Source organism: Equus caballus, chromosome 14 (genome assembly GCF_041296265.1).
Source record: "Equus caballus isolate H_3958 breed thoroughbred chromosome 14, TB-T2T, whole genome shotgun sequence".
Taxonomy (NCBI): domain Eukaryota; kingdom Metazoa; phylum Chordata; class Mammalia; order Perissodactyla; family Equidae; genus Equus; species Equus caballus.
In genome coordinates, this window is record NC_091697.1 from 35,154,135 (window position 1) to 35,168,036 (window position 13,902).

Genomic DNA, 13,902 nt, shown 5'->3' on the forward strand with positions numbered 1-13,902 from the left:
TACCAGTAGGTAAACTGAGGCCCAAAGGAACGACTCCACAGCAAATTAAGAGCAGAGCCACGGCTAGGCTGAAACAGCTTCCCTGGCGAAGCCCTGGGGCCTGCATCCCAGTGTCCTCACAGCCAGAAGAGCCACACCTGCCCCCACCCACGAATTCTGATGTATTTGTCCTCCTGGCCCATGTGAGAGTCAATGTGTCACCCCTCCCAGGTGACATTTGTCTCTTGAAAGGATTGTCTAACCACAGAGTGGTGGGTGGCAGGTGGGCGGGTGCTCCACAGAGGCGTGCCACCATGCTGCTGGAGCACCACCTCAGGCTTCTTCGAGGTCAGGTGGACTCGGTCCACGTTCAAGTCTTCCTCTGCCGTGACAAAGATCCCACAGGGACCTCAAGGCCACAGTTTGGCCCGTGTAGCCATCCTCAGGGGTTTCCCGCCCCCAGCCAGCCAGAAACTGGCCCCAGACACCAGAAAACAAAACCAAAGACAAAGAAGTTCTGGGGCGAGCAGAACGTCTGTTCTGATCCCAGCTTTATTGGTGGCTCTGCAGCCCCCTTGGAGCCCCGCCTGCTTGCTCAGGCCAGCCTCTTGCTCACGCGCTCGTAGGTCACGCCCCTGACCGTGGATGTCTGAAAGAAGCAGCCAGAACAGAGGAAGTCAGTACCGGGGCCCCAGGTGACCATGGGCACCGCTGGAGGAAGAGTGGCCTCCGGTCCCAGCCCTGAGGAGAAGCGAGTCAGCTGCACCACTTCTCTGGGCCTCAGTTTCCCCTTTTATTACGTGAGTCACTGTGCGGTCTCAGTGTGGCAAAAGTGCTAAACAGATGTTGAGGGTGATGTGGCTCTTCGCATGATAAGCTTCCAGCTCCTGTTCATTTCCCTTCACCTATGCCAGGCACTTCCCTTGAATTATCCCATTTGACCCTCCCAACAACACTCCAGGGTTGTACCCATTGTACAGATGAGAAAACTAAAGTCTAGAGAAGTCAAGTGACCCTTCTGAGGTCGAGAGGCCACACTCAACCACGCCACCGTACAGCGTTCATGGGCACCTGTGCTCGGTGAGCGGAAGATGGTCCCTGCCCTCCGGAAGTGTAAGGTTCTGTGGAAGAGGCAGGCAAGAGCATGCTGTTCAGTGAAGGCCCACTGTGTGCAGTGCCCTGGGCTCAAGGCTATCAGGACACGCTGTCGTGAGATGGACAGGCGTTGTCAGTTGGTCCTGATACCCAGCGAAGGAAAGCAGCATTCTCACGGGAAGGGGGTGGGTTGCAGAGGGGGTTTTATGGAAGCGGGTTTGTCAAAGGGCAGTGGTGTGAGGTGATGTGTGATTTGCCTGTGGGATGAATGGAAGTTGGAGTGGGGTGGGGGGAAGCTGAAAGCAGCAGGGATGCTGGGCTCAGTCCAGAGGAGAGGTGCTGAAACACGGCAGGGGAGCTGCTGGTGAACTGGAGGCCAGAGGAGGGACGCCCACCAAATGTACTCCCTGTTGGCAGAAGGAGGGTGGTGGCCAGGATGACTCTGAGCCTCTAGAGATGGGAGATTTGGAACCCAGACGGTGCACGTGCATTTGTATGCGTGCATTCCTATGCCCTTGTGCATGCATGCATCGGTGTGTGCATGCATACGTGTGTGTGTGACAACCCTGGACTCTGGGCACTGCTCACACGACACAGGCTCCCTGCTCAGGACCCTCTAGGTATCAAGAAACAGGTTCATTCCATTTGGGAAGATCAGTTCTCTTGTCGGGCACAAACCTGCTTCGGTTCTCCTGCCTGTCCTCGCTGCACACCTCGCAGGCTGGGGAGCCTGCCTCTGGGAGTCAGAACCCACTGCTGACTTCATGTAAAAACATGTCCAAAACTTTCGTCAGAATCTCCAAGAGCTCAATTTCCATCAGGAAAAAGTATAGTCACTTTTGTCCTTTTTGTATATTTTTTTAAAACATACATCTATTTATTTCTAGATTTTTAAAAAAATTAAAATGAAGGGAGGAAGAACAGGCAGAGAGCCTAGTCTAGAAATCAACTGATGGGATCTGCCTCCACCATGAACTAGCTGTGTGACCATGGGAAAGTTACTTGCTGTCTCTGAGCCTCTATGGCTTCTCTGTAAAATGGGAATAATAGGAGTGCACTGAGCCTGTTGGGCCGTGTGCTCCGTTCCTCTAGACTGGGCTTGAGATGAGGAAAAGGAGGAAACAAGAGAGAAATGGATAGAGAGCAAGAGAAGAGAAGGAGAAGATGAGGACGTGGCAAACCCTGCCTCCCTCATTTCCCTTCTCCAGAACCTTAGGGAGAGTAGACTGGACCCCAGGGGGCTCTGGCCTGGTATATGTGTTGGCCTTGCCAGCATTTTAAAAAAATGTTTAGAGGGCCGGCTCGGTGTTGCAGTGGTTAAGTGCACACAATCTGCTTCGGCGGCCCGGGGTTCGCCTTTTCGGATCCCAGGTGCGGACATTTAATAGTCTGGAGATTTCACATAGAAGTGCAAATTTCCAGCTTCTCTTGAAAAATTAGGAGATTTAGCAGGAAGAATCCGCAGTCCCTTGTAGAAGTGGAGTGGGGTGGCAGCTGCCCTTGCAGGGCCCACCCGGACCCTCCATTTACACTCTGGGAAGAGTCCGTAAAAGCTCTGGCTAATCAGTGAGGCTTCCTGTGCCTCGGTCTCCTCGTCTGTTAAATGGAGGTTAAAACTCCTAACTGACAGGGTTATTGTGAAGAGCCAATGAGATGACATGCCCCAGTGCTCAGCATGGAGCCTGGCGCATGGGAGGTGCTCACAGAGCCAGCTGCCCAGAGGCCCACCTCTCAGGGACCAGGGCTGGGGCCAGAAAAGTGTCTGATCCATCGTCCCAGGAGCCAGCAGGACACTCACCTCCACCAGCTTGTCCCCCACAATCTCCGAGGAAAAGTGAAAGTTGGGGGAGTCCACCGTCAGCTTCCCACCCTCCATCTGCACGGTGGCCTGAAAGAGAAGCGAGACCCAGCCTGAGTTGGCAGAGGCCCCCGAACCCAGGCCAGCCCCTCAGGGAGGAAGGGCCTGCCACAGCCCCAGCAATCCCCCTCTGGCAGTCACTTGGCCTTATAGACAGACAGTTACATACTGTTTATCCAGAGAGAGAACTTGCGCGAGTCGCTCAGCCTCGCTGTGCCTCAGTTTCCTCTTCTCTGAAATGGGGGTAGGACCTGTACCTACTTCACAGAGTGACTGTGAGGATGAAATGATTTAATGTGATGTGTGTAAAGTGCTCAGAACAATGCCTGGCACATGCTGAGCGCCCCTCGTTAACTACGGAGTTGGTTGTGATCATCATCATCAGGGTGACAATGCTGTCGTCCAAGGACGTCGATTGCGGCATTGTTTGTAAGAGTTAACAACCTAAATATCCAGCCTAGATTCCCCACCCGTAGATAGCCTAACTGTCCGCCAGTGAGGGAGTGTTAAATAAACGACAGCGTTTCCATACAATAGGATACTGTGCAGCCATTAAAAAGAATACGGCAAATCACTGTGTGCTGGCCCAGAAACACAGCTTGAGAGATTGTTAACGTTAAAATACCCAAGTGACAGAATATGAACATTATGACTAATTCTCTGCCTTGGTGGCCTGAGGAGCAAAGTACTGATGGCCATAGTTGGGGCTGGAGGGGACCCAGAATGGGTGGAAGACCTGAGAGACCAGTCTGGATAGGATGACGACAAACAGTTACCTTTTACTTCTTTGCTACCCAAGATTGCAATTTCAAACCCGGATGGGTCTGATTCTGGGATTATTCATCTCTAGGCTACGCTGGGAAGCAGCATAAAAAGTGATTCTGCTCTCTGAAGCCAGACTGGCTGGGTGTGAAGCCGTGCCCCTATTGTGTGACCGGGCAACCTCTCCCGATGGCTCAGCCCGACTCCCTATCTGTAAGATGGGATAGTAATTGTAGTGACCTCGTGGGATGAACCACGTGAATGTGTGTGAGGTGCTCAGCAAGTGTCTGGGATGGATTAAGTGCTCAGCAAATGTTAACAATTTTTACTGTCGTTGGAGTGTCCATTATTGATGGTAGCACTAAAAACCAGGAGTGGTTAAATCACCAAGTAACTCAAGCTCCTAATGCTGGAGGCTAGACTGGAGAAAGAAGGCTGCGCTGTGGAGCAGCCCCAGGGGATGTGTTTGAGGAGAAGTTAGCCAGAAACCTGGGGAAGGAGGGAGGGGCGGCCAGCGGCCTCTCACCTTGAACTTCTTGCCCCCCACAGTCTCCATGTCACACTCCTTGCCGATGGTGAACTTGTTGGTGATGGAGTGGCCCCCGGGGTAGTGCTGGGACCAGGTGAAGTTCTGCCCGTCCTGCTGCACCTCCGAGATGATCTTGAAGTTTCGGCCCTTTTCGATAGTCTCGCTGGGGATCCCTGGGCCCGGGAACAAGCAGAGTGGCCGTGTCGGAGCGGCTCACAACCTGTGACTTTGGGGAGGAACCTTTCTCCCCTGCGGCAGGCTAGCACGATAATGAGGGGCACCAATCCCAGACCTACCACAAGCCATGTGGCTTGGGCAGGTCACCGCCTCTCGGAGCCTCAGTGTTTCCATCCACACAATGGAGCTAATAAGGCCCATTTCACAGGGCTGTTGCAAGGATTAAAGTGATTGTGTCTTGTAAAGCCTCTGGCATATAATTGACAATAAATAATAGCTGCTCTTCTGGTAGGACTGTAACATAAATATAACAGAAATCTGCCAAGCTCACAGAGTTCTAGAATGAATGGGACCATCAAGACAGTCTCCTAACGCTCTGATTCCACAGTTCGGAAATGAAGACCCAGAACGGGAATGGGGCTTCCAGCATCTGGATGGGGGCTCCAGGCAGAACTGGGTCTCGAACTGAGTCTGGCTCACTTCCAGTTCCACACTAGAGTGTCGCAGGTGAAGCCAAGTCCCGGCTCCTTCAGGGCCACCCCCAATCACTGACTCGGAGGGGCTCTTTCCTCCCCAAGGCTCCAGAGCACGTGGACTGTGCTCTCAGGGCCTTCCTGGCCACTAGGGGGTAGGGCACAGGTAGGTCCCGTGGCACTGTCCTCTGAAGCTTGACAGTGGCACTGCCTCAGACTGAGACAGCGCACCAGGATTGCTGCAGGATTAAGTCCATGGCCCCATTGGTTCCTCACAACCAGTGTTGCAAATCGAGCAGTGAGAGGAGTAGGATCTTTGATCTCTGCCCACAGTGCCTAGCACGGTAAGAGGCCCTTGTTTGGTGAATGACTGAGTGAATGAGTGACTTGTCAAACCTGGTCTCTATATTGACCCTTTGGTCACCACTCCCCAGGCAGGTTGTGGTGACAGCACTCATCATCTCCTCATAGGGTCCTGGGTTCTAATGACCTCTGCCACTGATTTACAAGTCTTGCTGAGACACCCTTTCAGTAACATTGGGTTGGCCCTTGCATACAGCAGGGGTTCAATAAATGTTTGAATGAATAAACCAATCAAGTCTCTGCTTCACCAATTACTAGCTGCGTTACCTTGGACTAGTAACTCAACTTCTCTGGGCCTCAGTTTTCCACCAGAAAGTGGAGATAGTAATATTCCCTAACTGCTTTAAAGTATTATGGTTCTTATTAGTCCCAGAGCCTGGAACAAAGTAGTTGCTCAACAAATGCGGGAGTGAATGAATGAATAAGCGAAGTCCAAGAGTTTGGGTTGCTGGCCCCGAGCTGGCTGGGACAGAGCAGCCAGGGAAGGTATATTCAGGAGCTCACTCACCAATGTGCTTCATGAACTCATCGTAGTTCTTCTCACTCTCGATCTCGTACTTGCCGGTGAAGGCCATGCTGCCGGGAGAGCTGGAGGCCAGAGAGCAGGCGGGGGCAGGAGAAAGCTCGTGCTGCTGAGCCCTCTAGTGCCCCAGCTTATAAATGCCTCCGGATGCCGAGCTCAGCCCCCAGGTCAGCCCACTTCTCCCCTGAAGAGGAAGCACTTGCCGTTTTATGATGTGGGCAGGACCGAGCCCTGAGGTTATTCACCCTGGGGAAGGGCTGGCTGTGAGCCCATCGTGCTCCCAGGGCTGGAGCTGCCACCGGGTTTGAGGTGTCATCCACCTCTGCCCATCCCTCCCTGTGTGCTCTCCTCATCCGTCATTGACTCGTTCAGCCCCTCATTCATCGACCAAAGTGCATCGAGCACCTGGCACTGCGGATGCACTGAGTGAGACACACGCCCTTCCCAAAAGAGCTTCCTGTGAGTCCAGAGACCAACACACTGCTGCGAGAACTCTCCTGCAAGCAGGATGTGCTGCGTCCTGAGAGAGAGGCAGATGTGCGGCCCGGGGCATGGGGAAGAGCCATGGTGTCCAGCTGGGGGCTGGTGCATCCTTGCATGGAGATGGCGTTTGATGCAGGTCTTGAGGGAACAAGAGGATTTGGATGTTTAGAGACACAGTAGGGTTGGAGGAGGCTGAGCCTGTAAGGAGACAGCATTCTCAGATGAGGGAACAGCGTGATGAAGGTGGGAGGGCCACAATGGAAGGAAACAATGTTTGGCTGCAGCAAAGAGCACTTGAAGGAGAACAGACACAAGGAGGGTGCAGATAATGCGAGCGGAGTGGAGCAGCAGCCCACGGCCCCAGGGAGCCCACTTAAAGGAGGAGGTGCCAGCATGCATTGAAGACCCACTGTGCGCCAGGCACGGGCTAGGAGCTTAATGAATTGTACTTTGTTGGAACTTCACTGCGGGGAGGGCTGGGAGTTCAGACCCTTGATTCCAGCCCCTATTCTGTCGTCTGGCGCCAATCCACACGCAGGACCCTCTCCTCAGCATCACTCCTGCCCTACCTGTCTTGTGGGACTGCTCTCTGGAGCAAACAGACTGATGATGAAAGGATGAGGCACTCTGCAAGGCTCTCCTTCTTATTATTAATTAAGGGAAATTCTGCAAGTCTGTCTCCTTACCAGAATCAGCTCTCCATGAACCCCTGTCATTTCCATCCAAAGCAGAATTCACTTCAGCCGCTGACCCCCAGACCTGGGCCTGAGCAGTTTCTGAACGGATGAAACCAACTTTGCCACATTTTGCCAGTCTTCAGTCTCCAGTCTTGGAATTCCTTACCCCAGCTGCGGGTCCTATTTTTTAAAAACCGTAAAGACACATATTAAAAAGGAAACAACCACATACACATATCATCGTGGATTTTCTGATGATAAATTATATATAGTGATTCACAGCAATGGCAGAGAGGGTCCTTGATAGCAGTTTGATATCTATCCTTCTGAACTTTTAAGTGTGTACATATACTGTCTTATGTAAATGAGATTCTATTGTTCTGTACCCTATTTTGATGTTATGATATAGGTACGTGTCTATATCATTACATAGAGGTATATCATATCCTTTTTAATAACTTCAGAGTATTCTATTGTATGTATGTTTCATAATTTACATAACTATTGCTGGATCTTTAGGTTATTTACAATCTTTTTCTATTATAAATAATTCACACCTCTTGGTGTACATGTCAAATTGTTTATTAAGATTGTTTGCTAAGGATGAGTTCCTAGACATGAAATTCCTGGAACAAAGGGTTTTTGTACCTCAAATGTTTGTATCTGTTACTCTCCTGCCTTTCTGAAAGGCTTGAGCAGTTTATGCTCCCACCTGGAGCATATGAGAATTTCCCCTCATTGACAACATTGATGAAATAACGACAATAATAGCTAATGTTTATTGAGTGTTTATTATGCACTGGGTACAATACTGAGTATTTTACATGGATTATCTCATTTAATCTTTAAAACAGCTCCATAAAGTGGGTACCATTATTGTCCCCATTTTGCCAAGAAGGAGACGAAGTTTCAGAGAATTTAAGTAACTTGCCCAAAGTCGCAGAGCCCCTGTGTATAGTTCATATTTACTACCAAAACAACTGTCAGCATTGTTTGAGGATATTTCCAAAAATCCTCCATAATCCCATTACCCTAACACTGTAACTGTTTATATTTTTTCAGTTCTCTTCCGCTATTTTCTCCCTCCTTCTCTCTCATCTTCACTTTCTTTCTCACTGACTCTAATTATAGCAGATATATAATAGCCATAATCACCATGTAAATGCAATATTCCATTCGACTTTTCTTTACTTAGCATTAGTTTATAAAGACAGTCCCGTGTTTCTATAAAGCTGACATGTTTATTGTTAGAAATGGCTGCATAGGGGCCAGCCCCGTGGCCGAGTGGTGGAGTTCTTGTGCCCCGCTTCGGCAGCCCAGGGTTCTGCCAGTTCGGATCCTGGGTGCGGACGTGGCACTGCTCGTCAGGCTGTGCTGAGGCGACGTCCCACATGCCACAACTAGACGGACCCGCAACTAGAATACACAACTATGTACTGGGGGGCTCTGGGGAGAGGAGGAACAACGTTTGGCTGCATAGGAGGCTGGCCTGGCGGCGTAGTGGTTGAGTTCAGTCACTCTGCTTCAAGTTGGGACTGAACTGGTTTACACCCAGCTTGCCTAGGTGCTGAATTTCTCAGGACTCAGAGTTTAGAACATCTTTAGAACTTCCTCCAAACATCCTGCCCCCAGCATCACAAATTGTGCCGTCTAGCAAATCTATTTCTTTTCTTTTTAGCAACCTTTATGGAGGATTTTTAATTTTCAAAGTAACGGATGTTCACAGTAGAAAATTTGGGAGCAAGAAAGCACAAATAAACTGAAAGCTCCTATAATCCCACCATAGTGTCTTATGTTTCAATTGTAAAATTAATACATGCTCAGTGTTTAACAGGACAGAAGCTCAAAACTGGCAAAGTAAAGGTGAAAGCCCCACATCTCTCTACATTTCATTTTCCAGAACCAGCTGCGACTAAATTCAGCATATAAACTTCTGGACGTTTCTCACATGGGCACAAACATATTTGTGCTTGTCCTTTCTTCCTTCTGTTCTTTTAGCAAAAATGAAATCCAAAGATACTGTTTTGTCTTGCTTTTTTTCCACTTCTCAGTATATCCTAGACAGTAATCTTATTTCTTCATGGAAGCTGAAAACTGTCCCATTCGCTATTGAAAGGGACTTTTCAAGTGAAGAAATCCACTAGTATAATGCATTATGTCACTCTGGTGCAGGCGTGGAAAGACAATGGAGCATTTGCGTCTCTCTGTAAACCTTGGAGGAAAACAGTTGAACCGCAGTAACTGGGATGGAAGTTAGATATAAGATGACAATCGGTGGGTAAGCTAGAGAAGTGTGAGGGTGGGTCTCTGGTCTTGCAGGAAGTGTGTACTGTGTAGAATCCCACCTGCATGCCTTGGCCTACCTGGAATGATGGCTCACCTTTCATCTGTCTTTCCAAATTCGAATTGTCTTTCCAACTCTACCTCCTCCAGGAAGCCTTCTCTGATTACTCCAACCTATAGATTGCCCCTTACGGGAATCCCCCTAGTGTGTACCATCTGCTTGTAATGGCTCAGGGGGAAACCTAGGCTTTAGAGTCATGCGTATTAGTCTTCATCTATTAGCTCTGAGACTTCAGACACGCAGTCTTCATTCATTCAACAAACGTGACATGAGCACCTACTGTGTGCTAGACTCTGGAACTACCAAGTATCTGTCCTCAAGTCTTGTGGGAGACCCAGCCTAGTAACAGGCGATTACAACACAGTGTGACAAATGAAATGTAGGCCGTAACACTGGGATATTGTGGGAAAACAGAGACAGCCCCCAACCACCTAAGCGTCAGGGAAGGCTGGTTTGAGAGCCATTGACAAATAAGCAAAGCTTTATTTACTCATTATTAAGTGGGGATAAAAATAGCTGTCTTTAGAGTTTTTATGAGATTAAACGAGAGTATGTAAATACAGCGCTTAGCACAGGATCTAGTGTTTCGTAGGTGCTCAGTGAATGATGCTATTGTTCCCACTCAGTGGCAATTTGTCTGGTCTGCTGGCCTATGGTTTTTTTTTTTTAATTTTTTTAAAGGATGTTATTTTATTTTATTTTTGAGGAAGATTAGCCCTGAGCTAACTGCTGCCAGTCCTCTTTTTGCTGAGGAAGACTGTCCCTGAGCTAACATCCATGACCATCTTCCTCTACTTTATACGTGGGACGCCTGCCACAGCATGGCGTGCCAAGCGGTGCTGTGTCCACACCCGGGATCCAAACAGGTGAACCCCAGGCCACGGGAGCGGAACGTGCGAACTTAACCGCTGCTCCACCAGGCCGGCCCAGGCCTTTGGTTTTGAAGGACTATCTATTGTAGCATTGATTTAACTCTACAAAATGTGTCTTTTATTCCCAATTAGAATTTCATCCCTTGAGGAGAGAGGCTGTATTTCTCCTTCCTCGTGGATGTGTACCTGGCAGGCCCTGGGATACTGTGGCTTGCATTTTACTTGTTCAGCTCCTTCTGGAATAGGCTGTGAGGCTGTTCTTCAGTGTGGTCTTCAGCATACACTGCCGAGGCGCAGTGCCTTGGGGCCAGGAGGGGAGCGCTTGTGGAAAATGGAAATCCCTGGGCCCTGACCCCCAGAGGGTCTGATTTGGGATGTCTGGGGGGTACCCTGGGATCTGCATTTGACCAGTCCCAGTGGTTGTGATGCACAGTTACTCTGAGAAGCCCTAGGCCAGGGGACATGGGCAGGAGCTGGCAGGATGGACCAGAGGGCCTCCCCAGGCCCCCGCATACCGCCCTTTCCCATGACTTCCTTCTGCACAATCAGAATCATTCTCCTTAGCAGCTGCTCATCCAAGGTCAGCGGCAGGCTGGGAGTGCTGGGGGTGTGGCAAAGACGCCTGACTCAGCTGCACTCCTCTCCCCTGCCCTGGAGTCTGGGTGCCTCTGACCCTCCAGTCCTCCTCCCACCCATGCCCTACCTCTTTCCCTCTTCACCAGGGTTCACCTCTTTGTTCAGACAATCATTGAGAACCTTCCACGAGGGGTAAATGACCTCCAACTGCCTCCATATCACAGTGAGGTTTTATGGGGCAATTGAACCAAGAGAGCAACTATACCCCCAGATAGAGATAAAGGATGGCCCCGAGGCTAATCCCCTGGGCCACCCCAACTTCCCACCTGAACTCCGGCTCCTGCCTCCAATCAGCCACCGTCATCCTGAGAGTAACCGGGGCAGGGAGTGGAGGTCCAGGTGCTGAGTCCCTGGTTGGAGGAGAAGCCCTAGGCCTCCTCATAACCTCCCCACCCCAGAACCTTCCAGGGCCTTGAATGGAGTAAGTGATCCATCAGGGTTATAGATTGTTAACCCCCTTCCTCTTCTTGCCTCAGCCAAGAATCTGAAATGCTAACTGGGGTTGGTCCTAGAATGTCAGGGCTAAAGGAGACCTCTGAGGGCAATTTATTCCATGATGCTTCTCCTAGCTCTGCTCTCAAGAGCCAGAGGCTAACAACTTCAGCATTCCCTTGGAAAGTCCAGTCGGCACTTGGTTTATCCGGAATTGGAAATTAGAAGAGAGAGACTCTGCGGCCAGGCTGCCTGGGTTTGAATCCCAGCTCTGCCCCTTGCTGGCTGTGTGACCTTGGGCTGGTTATTTATCTTCCTCTGTCTCAGTTTTCTCATCTGCAAAATGGGGATAATAATTGTGCCTACTTTAAAGGGTTGTTATGAGTAGTAAATGAGTTAATTTTTGTAAGCACTTTTTCAGAGTCCGGCACAGAGCATATAAGAGGGTGCTAAGTAAGTTGGGGCTGGCCCGGTGGTGCAGTGGTTAAGTTTGCACGTTCTGCTGCGGCAGCCCAGGGTTCACCGGTTCAGATCCCAGGTGTGGACATGGCACCGCTTGGCAAGCCATGCTGTGGTAGGCGTCCCACATGTAAAGTGGAGAAAGATGGCACGGATGTCAGCTCAGGGCCAGTCTTCCTCAGCAAAAAGAGGGGGATTGGCAGCAGACCAATCCTCAGGGCTAATCTTCCCCAAAACAAACACACACAAAAAAAGAGGGTGCTAAGTAAATGCTTCTGGGCAGGCTGGCTGTGCACCCTCAACACCGCTGTGTCTGGTCACCAGCTTTGCAGTGACAAGTATCTCCATCATTGCTAAGTGTCACGCCCCAGAGTTCAGTCCTCATTCTTGTCTTTTCTCTGAGCACTCACTCCCCTGGTGCTCTCATCCAGTCCCTGGCTTTAAATACCATCTATGTGCTGAGGACTCCCCATTTTTTTCCCCATCTCAGACCTCTTCCCTCTGGACTTAAATCCTACTGCCTACTAACAGCTCCACTCTGTGTCTTGTGCCATCTCAAACTTAGCATGTCCAGAGCTCCCGTCCTTCCACCCTCAACAAAGCCTGCTCCTCCCGGTGCCTTCTCCGTCTCAGCTGATGGGGAATTCTAGAAGCCAGCATCGTTGTGCACCTGCAGTGTGCTAAATGCTCTACAGGAATCATCACCCAATTCTCGCAGCCAGTCTGCCAGGGAGGTCCTGATAGCATCCCCACTGTGTAAATGAAGAAACTGAGGCTCAGAAGTGTCACAGTCAGTTGGTAAGTGCAGGAGGCAGTCTAGCTTCAGATCCTGCACTCATGTCCTCTAACTAAACGCAGCAATTTGATTTGGCTGCAGCTTCCAGAACCAACAAGGCTCACAGAAACCATTATTGCTCCTGCAGTACTTAGCAAGTGATCCCAAAGTGCCAGCCACTGTCCTGAAGCGCTCAATATATGGCATCTCATTTAATCCACGCAACAAACTTCCAAGAGAGCTGTTATTATCACTACTTACAGAAAAAAGTCTAGGCTCAGAAAGGTTAGGTGACTTGTCCAAGGTCACACAGCTTGTGGTTGATGAAGCTTGGATTTGAACTCAATTGTCTCTGGCCTGAAGTGGTACTTGCCACCACTATGGATACTGCTGGCTCTCGGATGAAAAGCAGAATGACAGTTTCTGGCTCTAATGCCAGAGTTATAACGGATGCATTCATTGATTCATTCATTCAAAATATATTTACTGAGCACTAGGCTTTGTGTTAGGGAATGGAGATACACAGCAGAAGAGAAGACAGTGCCCACCGCACTGAATGAGCTCCCAGCCCCGCAGCTCATCCCCTTTCCCCCAGTCCGTGCCCTGCTCTTAGCCTCACCTCCTTTCCTCTCCAGCCTGTGGATGCATCACTTGCTCTGCCAGGACCCTCAATGTTTTTTGGCCACCTTGGCTTCCCAGGTCCCATCTTTGGACCCCCAATTTTTGTCTTTCCACCTCCCATCTCCAGGACTGCTGACTACAACCAGAAGAAAAGGTACAACAGGGGCCGACACCACCACAAATTCGTGATGCTCCCTCAGCTGGGTTTTGAACAGCTCAGTAGTCACTCCCCTCATCACTGGGTGGTTCCCAGCCCCATTCCCCATGGCAACTGGTCTTATCAAGTCTCCTATATCACTCCCACCACCCCAGTGCCATCCCAGCCCCAGCCATTACTTTAATGGCCATATAGTAATCCATTGCATGGATATACCACAACTTACTCAGCCAGTCCCTCACTGGTGGACAGTTAGGTTAGGTAGGAAAAAGTGTACACAGGAATAGGAGACACCACAATGTGGAGAAAACAAAACCAAAGCATTATTCAAGACTGTGTATTAACATGATAGTGTTGAGATGAGCGAGGTGGGGCTAAAGTTCCTCTGGGTGTTCATGGGTCATAAACCAGCAGAGGACAGTGACCTCAGAGACAGTGCCCAGAGACAAGATGGGAAGTCCTGTAGCCACTGGTCTGCAGAGCAGCCTCCTCACTGGAGACAGTCTCCGCCAGACAGGAAAAACCCTTGCTTTCTGCTTCTGCTCTGTATCTCTGCCTGTCCCACTCCCTCCTTTTGAGCTGATAGAATGTGTGACTGTTGTAGACAGAGCCCATTGTGTTGTAAGTAAAGAAACCCACTTGAGCCAGTTTAGGCCAAAAGATGGAACTTACTACGTTTCACCATAC

At 50.0% G+C, this 13,902-nt stretch overlaps 1 protein-coding gene across 1 annotated transcript; it reads right to left on the minus strand.

Moving 5' to 3' along the window:
* Positions 1-490: 490 nt before the first annotated feature.
* On the minus strand, positions 491-6,409 carry FABP6 (fatty acid binding protein 6). The gene is made up of 4 exons (XM_001503464.5): positions 5,745-6,409; positions 4,221-4,396; positions 2,873-2,962; positions 491-628 (listed from the first exon to the last, which is right to left on the minus strand). The coding sequence occupies exons 1-4, from the start codon at positions 5,809-5,811 to the stop codon at positions 575-577; spliced, it is 387 nt and encodes a 128-aa protein (XP_001503514.1). The 5' UTR covers positions 5,812-6,409; the 3' UTR covers positions 491-574.
* Positions 6,410-13,902: the final 7,493 nt, after the last annotated feature.

Coding starts and splice junctions, on each gene's coding strand:
- FABP6 (XM_001503464.5), bottom strand. CDS start 5,811: ATGGCCTTCACCGGCAAGTACGAGATCGAGAGTGAGAAGAACTACGAT. Junction 4,397..5,744: donor TGAGTTCATGAAGCACATTG/GTGAGTGAGCTC, acceptor TCCCGGGCCCAG/GGATCCCCAGCGAGACTATC. Junction 629..2,872: donor TGGGGGACAAGCTGGTGGAG/GTGAGTGTCCTG, acceptor TGCTTCTTTCAG/ACATCCACGGTCAGGGGCGT.